Genomic DNA, 9182 nt, shown 5'->3' with positions numbered 1-9182 from the left:
GCAACCCAGCATGTCTCCTACATTCTGAAATGCTCCATCCATGAACAATTTATAACCACCATAAATTTCAAGAAATTTGGTTACAATTAGATTAAACGAACTCAATACTGCTTCCATCACAAATTTCAACAGTCACAACAACATAATTATGAAAAACTAACTTTAAAATTATAAATTAGAGGGGTTTTCTTTTACTACTATCAGATTGAATGGTCTCGACACTGAATTGCTGACAACCCAATATATTCAATCTATTTAAGAGCGTTCATATGTCAAATGATTGAGTGTGCATGTTCGAAAAAAGACAAGTGTTTGGAAATTCAACTGGTGCCATGCTTTCGTTCTTTATATATCCACATATCGTACAAATTAAGGAAAATTTGTGTTGCTGATGAGTAGAAAATATTTACAGCTGTTGCAATCAGTATCATTTTTGAGAATAGAGTAAGTTACATGTCACAAGGTGAAAGGAGAAGGACTGACCACAATGTGCCGGAGAGGATTGGCAACGTCGAGGCCACCTGCATGCTCAACGAACTCTGCAGGGGTGAGGAAGCTGCCGTGGCATACACACACTATTCTCACCTCTTCCCCCTTCCTGTACTTGTACAGGAAGCCTTGTATCCTATGCCCATTAGGCCCGTTGCCCTTGGTTGATACGAAGGGCATCGTTTCGATCATCTTCTTCTCCAGCTCCTTCACTCCATTTGATCTTGCAGTGACCAGCATTGGTTGTGCCCTGCCATCTCTTCCAGGATTAAGCATAGTTTTTCCACCCCAGGAAATAAGAGGATTCATAACAGTTTCATCGTTCTTAGTGTGACTGTTTGCTAAGGGGATCATGGAGTTCAATCCTGTCAAAGAATACATTTGAGAATTAAAAAGAAACAAATTTTAACTTTGAATTTTCATTCGCTAGTTAAAATAAATACATGTTCAAGGAAATCATTGTGATTAAAATAAATGTTAGATCACTAGACTAATATATAACTAAAACTATAACAATTAGTCGAAGATCTATGTACAACTCAAGTGAAAAGTACAAAATCATATACTATCATCATCTTACTATTTAATTAAGAATATGGACCTTTAATAACGAACTCTCAAATGATTTCTCAATTGATTTGGTGAAGCCCAAAATTAAGTTATGGTAATATCCCTTTTTTTTCTTTTCACACTAAGTAATTTCAACTTCTTATCATTCTCAAATCCCAGATGCATAACCTAATTTCTACTAGCATTGAATAATGTTGTTTAATTACTTGACAGTAAATATTCATTTTATATAATTTATGCGTATTAATGCATTATATTAAACACGTAATGCGAGTGCGCAATGGCAAGACATTATTATACTTGAACCATAATTACCTCAATTATTTGGAGGCCTACTACATAGAATCTCTATCAAGATTGAACTATATGGATCACAGAAGAGTAGATCAACCCCGAAGGTTGAAATTTGAGAACAAGCAAAAATAAATAAATAAATAATTGAAGATCATATACGATAACTTGATGCTTTGATGCACCATCTCTACCTTATCATTATCAAGTTGTGTAAGACCTAGTTGTTTGGTACATAGACCACCTACCTAAATAATGTTTTTATTGTTGGGTAATAGATGTCATAGCTAAATAGAAGTTTGTACAATGCTATTGAACCAACAAAATATACTGCTCCTCTTTAATCATGCACTCATCATGCACTGAAATTACTCCTAACTATTCTTAGATAGTAATTAAGAACTTCTAAGCATTACAGATAGCAGAAAAAATCTCAGTATCAGGGTTGTTTGGTGCCCTGATTCTACCTAAATCTTCAACCTAAGACGTTTAGAACATGAATACATTAGCAGTTTTTTTCCTTGTTTGGTTGAAGACATTAGCATTACTTGGTGGAAAAGATTAGTAATTGGTATCTAAATTGGTTTACACTATAAATAAGGAAGCTGATTTATCAAGGCATATGTAAAAGCTTTGCTGTCAGTGATTGAAACAGAAACGAAACAATGACATAATTGTTCTTCAATACCATGTGTAGCCGGGGATTCTGAATTGGTCGCGATGCTGGCGCAGCTGCCCTGAGAGCAACTAGAACCCTGTGATATGGAAGCAGTTGTCAGTTTTCTCGGAGGCAGTCCGACCAGCCATGTTGGTTGGTCTGGTGGAGCAACGCCAGCTTTTGCGCAGTTCAATCCAAGGTGGCCATGGTTAACCATGACGTGAGCCGCCCCTGCCGCTACCGTTGAAACTTTAGCTCCAACGGCATCTTCATCATGCTTCTCCCCGGGCAGCCCTGGCTTCGGCGACCGGATGGAATTTTTCCTCTCCAATCTCTTCCTCTTCGCCTCCAATCGCTTCAAGCTCTGCATCTGCTTCCGCTTCCTCAGATCCTCCTCCGTCTCCGAGGGCAGAGAGCTCGTCCTCGTCAAGGCGGCAACGGGGACGGCAGGGAACTCAGGCTCCTTCGGCAGCGTCAAGAAGGAAGCGACGGAGGTGGAGCGGACCAGCTTTTTCCCTTTGCGTTCTGCGCCGAAGCACCCGCCGAGGGAGAGCCCGAGGCTGAGCTCGATCTCGTCGGAGTCCCCTTCCACCATCTCCGTTGGCTCTTCTCCGACGCCATTACCCACGAATCTCCGCAAAAGATCTCTCGGGGACTTCTCCATACCTAATCGCCGCTGCCCTTTCTCCGTCTCCCTTCCTCGTCCTCCACCACCAAGAGATCCAAAACCGAAGAAATCTAATAAACGATGAAACTACCAAAACTCCACCAAAAAAATGAAATTTGATCTAAAATTCAATTTTTTTTACCAACACCGGCTCGCTGGATTCGAGTTTGATTAAGATCTTCTGATAAATAGACATGGAAAACGCGCGAAAAATATGATCCGCGGGGCGCGAAGAAACCGAAAAGAAAGACCTTGCCTCCTTTGAGTGGAACTGATAAATACAACGTTCAGAATTCCATTATTACGGGGACAACGACAGAGGACGCAATTAGCGATAAACGAGAAGGCGAACAAAAGAAGTGCAGAAGAGGAGAAGAAAGGGAAGGAAGGAGGGGGTTGAGCGCTCCGCTGAGGTGCGACACGTGTCTACCTCGGACACCCCACGGCGGGCACGTTTCGGTAGTCGCCGCAGGCTGCGTCGTCGCGAAACAAGCGGCGCGATTCTTCCGCCCCCTCATTGGGAAAGCTATCGGGCAGGTGTCCGTCGAGCCTGCGGGCCCATGAACCTTCCACCGGCACGCGTCCTCCGCCACCCGGTAGGCACTCGTGACGGCGCGGGCTCTGGCGAGCTGGCCATGTGCTCGACCCAGCGCGTAGGACCCGTTTGCGGGCCCCGCAAAAGACGGGATCCGCGAAAGAAAGCAAGTCGCGTGTCCGCCTCTCCCCACTTGCGCGACATCGTAAAGGCGAAGCGACGCGTGAGGCGCCGCGTCTTTCGCCACGTGGTCTCCGACAGCGACCTTGCGACAGCTTGCGCCCAGTGCCAAGTTGCGCCTTCGGCATACGTGTCGGACCTCGAGGAGCCGGAAAGCGACGTCGGCATCGCGCGCGATGAGGAGGGCAGATCTCCGCTGGATTAGGCCTGCCGGGGTCGCGTTATATTCGCTGACGTCATCTGGATTCTGGCGCATGCAATCCATCCGCTCGATCCGGGCACGTGGACGCATCAACCCTGCCTTCGATGCATCCCCGCAACCAATCTCAGCCGTTAATTCTCTGAGGAGTTATTTGGCGAGACCACATCCATCAAATGCCGATTAAAACCGGCACATCCAACTAAAGCCCATCCCAATATTTGGAGTGTTAATATCAACATGGATATTTTTAGTGCAATTATAATATTAACACGTTAATATCTATAAATTAAAAAAAAATAAAATAAAACAGTCTTAACATATTCACACATTAATGGGAATATGAATGCCCTAATAATCTCATCTTTAATTGTGTCTTTCTTATTTGGCGTAGTATATATTTTTTTTCCTTCCCCTCATCTAAAGACATATTTGATTAAAATTTATTATTAATAATTTTAATTATCTATAAAAAAATATGTTATTTGATTAATTTGTTCAAGTAACGAGTGATTAATGTAACATCATCAACAATAATCCAAAATCCAAAATTTAATTATCTTATAAGTAAGAGATTTTAAATAATTATGAGGTTAATAAAAAAAATTTATTTTTAAATTTTTTTAATGAGTATTATTTAACTAAATAATATTAAATTATATTTTATTCCTTATATTTTGATGATACAATTAACTCATAACTACATAATTAAAGTTATTCTTGATAATTTGTTATCTATCTTTTAGATGGATTATGGAATTATTAATCTAATTGTTCAATTTATTTTGAATTGAAACAGATTATTTATGAATTTTGTTAAAAGATAATTTTAGAAATTGATGAATTTTGAGTTGAAATTTTAATGTTTCAAACTAAGTTATCTTTAAAAAAATAATTTCACTTGTATTTTTATGAATCTTCTAATAATATTATCTTTTAGAAAAGTAAAATTTAATTAGAATAAAAAGATTTATTTAATTTTTAAAAAAGATGTAATAAAATATATTTTTAAAAAGTATTCAAATCAATCTGTCTAACATATCAAAAAGGGCCCCATATAGATAATATATCATTATGTGATTCATCAAGAATCATTCGTCTCGAAGACGTTGAAAGGTTGAGGTATAGTGGACACTCCTTTTCATTCAAGGTTCATGTTGCTTGCAGTGTTCTAATAATTGCACTGGACCAGTCGGTTCAGTAGATTAAATTAAGAACGACTTCTATAGTGATGTATTTGTCTAATCGATCAATACAATTTTTATTTTTTAAAAAATAAACATTACATACGAGTCAAACTAGAATCAAACTACTTAAACTTATTTGATAAAATAACTGATCTAAGCCACTCAATCTATATCATTCCATATTTTCTTGGTGTTCAAACGATATTTGATCACATGTTCTGTTGAGGATAGTTTACACAGCTTTTGTTCCGGTCCATTAATTCCTCTTTCAATTCTCTCTAGATTAGCGAAGAGTCCATTATTCAATGTCTTCCGAAGGATGCCCAAGGTTTTTTAATCGCCACTGCACTACCAAATCAGTTTCCAAGTACTCTTATTCCACTTGATGATGTTGCTTTCATCACCTCGTGGTGCTCACAAGTTCCTTGTAGCATGACTTTGCCAAGTAAACACCATTATTGGACTTGTACTGGATAATTTCATCTTCCTCTTCGCTTAATATATCAATTTTCGTACTTGCAATAGACAACATTGACATGGTCGAAAGTAGATATTTCGACCTAGGCTAACTATTTCGTGCCAACTAGAAAAAAAAAAAACAGAAACTCTTAACACTTAGTTTTCATTTTTACTTAGGAAATTTGTAATGCACATTTAGTTCTATTTCTATGATAGATTTATTAGGGCTTCATCCTCAAAATCTCCTTCGAGTGACACCAATGATAACAACCCTTCCATTTCTTGGCTTCCAAATGTACTCAACGTCAATACATTGTCTTATATACACTACGTAAGCTCCTCCCAATTGTTAGTTAGAGCCCTAGAGCCAATCATTTGATGATTGTATGGACTCATTGTATCATATTCTTGTATATTAATAAAGACATTTGTTTGGTTATTATACTTATTTGTATTAGTGCCAAATAGACTAAGTATAATAGCGTCCTTGAGTAGAAGGTTCATACCTATATCAATCGATTAGTTGAATCGATAGTGAGATGATATAGGGAACACTACTCTAAATCATTCCTAGTCGAGTATTAACATTCAGGGACAATGTTAATGCAATAAGACTAGCATGTAGGTCAGCTCGATGACTTGATCTCACAAGTCATGGATATAGAGATATCAAGCTGACACATGGGTATACATTGGAGAATGTATACTGAATGACCCGCCATGAGAAAGTATCATGGATCGTTATATGAGTGTCATATACTTTCTCATGTGGCTATTAGTATGACTATTAGTCCTTAGACCTGAAGTCACCATGGATCCCTACATAAGGAGTTATGTACTTTGTTTCGTCAAACCTCACCCGTAAATGGGTGGACTATAAAGGCGATTACTGGGTATGTAACAAATTATGCAGAGGGATGTGAGTGATGTAGATGGGATCTATCCCTCCCATATGACGGGAGCGACATCAATATTCTTGATAGAGTTAGACCACGAAGTGCATGGCCATGCCCAAATGAGTCAACATTAGATGTTGAGCTCATTTGATCGAGTGAGTCTACTTGGAGTTCAAGATTTAGATTGATTAGAGGATGACACGGTCTATGCCTCACATTGATCAATCTAGATGTCTAGGATAGAAGGACAATGTCACATATTTTGTGAGGAGTCACAATTGGTAGTCACAAGGTGATGTCGGATCTCGACATTCTTATAACTTGGGTAGTAATGATGTGTTGCTAGATACCGCTCATTACTTATGCTCCTAAAGGGTTTAGGGCATTGCCAACGTTACAAGAACCTATAGGGTCACACACTAAGGACAATTAGATGGAGGTTTGGTTCATATGATGAACTAAGAGGATTAGATTCATTTGATGAATCATATTGGATTAAGAGTAATCCAAATTGGGCTAATTGAGTTGGACTCAAGTTGATTCATGTATTGAATGAGTCTAATTTAGATTATGACTCATTAAATCAACTTAATTTAATGAATTAGATTCATTATATTAAGTTGGCTTGAATCGTATGGTTGGATTAGATCAACCATGAGAGAGATTTGATCAAGTTTGACTTGATTTGAGAGGAAGAGAAAAAGTCATGTTTGACTTGACTTTTTGCCACATCACTAGTGAGTTGGCAAGATGTGGACCAATAGGATTGCTCCACATCATCAATGTGTGCCACCTCATGGAGGTTACAAGCCTCCATAACATTTAATGTGGCCGACCCATATTAAATGAGGAGGTTACACTTGTTGCCATGTCATTTAGTGAGGTGGCAAGATGTTGACCAATAGTGTTGATCCACATCATCCTAGAGTGCCACCTCATGGGGGTTATAACTCTTAATGGTCTCCACATTAATTGGAATTAATGTGGGGGTTACACCTCCTAGAGTGGCCGGCCACTTGATGGCTAAGGGGTTGTTTGAATTTTTTTTTTTTTTTTGATTGATTTCATTCACTCTTCTTCTCCCTTGGGTGCTCTCTCTTCTCCTTCTCCCATTCCTTGGCCGAACACTCCATTGGTGCTAGCACACCTTGTGTTTTGGTCATCTCCTTCTACTTGTGTCCGTGTGGATACATATAGAGGTTGTCTACTTTGACAACTAGAGATCCGGCGACATCTTGGACAAGCGGGAACGCGAAGGGCTTCGCTACAAGGGTAATGATCTTAACTTTAGTGTAGATCTAAAGTTTTTACAAACTCGTACAAGAAAAAGGTTTTTCGATAATTTTGTTTACGAATCTTTGCACAAGATCCATGGCTTTGGGTGACTCGGGGTTTCCGCGACGCGAAAAAGTGGTTTTCGCGGCCCGAAGAACCCAACAGTATGGGAGTGTCATGTCTCAGAGGAGTCATTACCCAACAAATGGACAACAATTTCTCTGTAACTATGATAATATGAAGCATATACACATTGCTACATGGCTACTCACAAGCTATAATCATCAGCTCACAAGGCTAGAACATACATAACCTTGCAGTTATATACATAGCCCACTCGGTTGGACAAAATGATCACAACCACCCAATTGTATAATAAACAGCTCACACGACTGTACTAAAAACACAGCGAAAAATGAAAGGAAAGCCCATACAAACTAAAAGCAAAGGCTGCTAGCTAACTAGGCTTTACACAACCACAACAAAGCAAATACAAACTCCACATAGCAAACTCCAAAACAAAGTCGAATTTATACAACACCAAGTCCACCAAATACGTAATGCAAATAAAGCAGAACAAAATCGGAAACAGTCCTCGGATGCATGGCTGACTCAAGGCATAGGTCATTAAGGCTTATGTCTAGGGCACCAATTATATTAGGGCCTATATATATAAAAGTTTAAAAATATAAGAGTTTGAATATTAAATATTTAAAATTATAGCTAAAATAAAATTTACTCAAGATTTTTTTTATTATTAATTTTATTTTTATAGCTAAATTATATTTGATCAATAATTTTTAATTTTTTATATTTAACTAATACTTTTTAATTTTTTATAGATTAAAGTTAAATTTAATTATTTTTATTTTTTTACTCGTGATAGATTTAATTGATAATTTTAATTTTTTTACTGTTAAAGTTAGATTTGGTTGTGAATTTATTTTTATTTTTTATTAAAATTTAATTCATAATTTTAAATTTTTTACTAATAAAATTTAATTTACTAATCAAAATTAAGGTTGGTTAATAAATTAAAAATATTTATTGATTATACTTAATTAATATTATCTTATAAAAATACTTTTGGAAGTCAAAAACATATTTAATATTGCACTATCATTTTCACTAAATTTTATTGTCCTTTCTTTCTTCTCCTTCGTTATCAATTTTTATACTATTATTATTGTGTCCTTACTCTTCCATGAGGTACTCTTTTATTTTTAATAATTCGTCATTGATGTTTAATAGCTAAATATTTTTAGCTAAATAAATTTTATTGATAATTTATCGAAGTTAAAATTGATAAAAAGATAGTTTGGTTCACGAAGCTCTCGCCAATGTGAGATTCAGAGGAAGGGTATCTTGTACGTAGTAACTATATCTACTACTCAAACCTATTACCTTTAGGTTACATAACAATAATTTTATTAAGTTAAGACCTCCCTTTATCAAAGTTAAAATTGATTGATAATTTTTTAAAAAATAATAATTAAAATGTATATTAATAGTATTATAATAATTTATTACTTGTTGCCAAATTAGTTAACATAAAGTGACATTGGCACAAGATAAAGTTATTGCTATATGACTTAATTGAGCACTGTTTCCAATTGTAAAAATAATCATTAACAATCTATGAAATTGCCCTTTTAAATTTTACTAATAAAATTAAATGTCGCCCCGGGCATGGTTGAGTTTGACTATTGTGGGTGGGCAAGGGATCGAATCTCAACAAAGTCAAGAAAAATGTCATCCCCGCAGTGGTCAACTACA

General features: G+C 37.0%; 1 protein-coding gene across 3 annotated transcripts; it reads right to left on the bottom strand.

Annotated features, from left to right (window-relative positions):
- Window positions 1-447: 447 nt before the first annotated feature.
- On the bottom strand, window positions 448-3146 carry LOC121980526 (ninja-family protein 6-like). 3 transcript variants are annotated; one of them, XM_042532598.1, is made up of 3 exons: window positions 2818-3146; window positions 2039-2713; window positions 448-854 (listed from the first exon to the last, which is right to left on the bottom strand). In XM_042532598.1, exons 2-3 carry the CDS (start codon window positions 2670-2672, stop codon window positions 457-459), a joined length of 1032 nt encoding a protein of 343 aa, XP_042388532.1. In that variant the 5' UTR covers window positions 2673-2713; window positions 2818-3146; the 3' UTR covers window positions 448-456. The 3 variants fall into 3 exon arrangements, with proteins under 3 accessions (XP_042388532.1, XP_042388531.1, XP_042388530.1); XM_042532597.1 differs by having other exon boundaries at window positions 2039-2746; window positions 2818-3145; XM_042532596.1 differs by having other exon boundaries at window positions 2039-3144.
- Window positions 3147-9182: the final 6036 nt, after the last annotated feature.

Source organism: Zingiber officinale, chromosome 5A, assembly GCF_018446385.1.
Source record: "Zingiber officinale cultivar Zhangliang chromosome 5A, Zo_v1.1, whole genome shotgun sequence".
NCBI lineage: Eukaryota > Viridiplantae > Streptophyta > Magnoliopsida > Zingiberales > Zingiberaceae > Zingiber > Zingiber officinale.
The sequence above is the reverse complement of the archived record's forward strand: the minus strand, read 5'-3'. Positions and strand labels throughout refer to the sequence as shown.

Bases quoted from the DNA above. Each gene is read 5' to 3' on its own strand.
- LOC121980526 (XM_042532598.1), bottom strand. From the start codon at position 2,672: ATGGAGAAGTCCCCGAGAGATCTTTTGCGGAGATTCGTGGGTAATGGC. The intron at 855-2,038 runs GTATTGAAGAAC...ATTCTTTGACAG, and splicing joins AGAATCCCCGGCTACACATG to GATTGAACTCCATGATCCCC.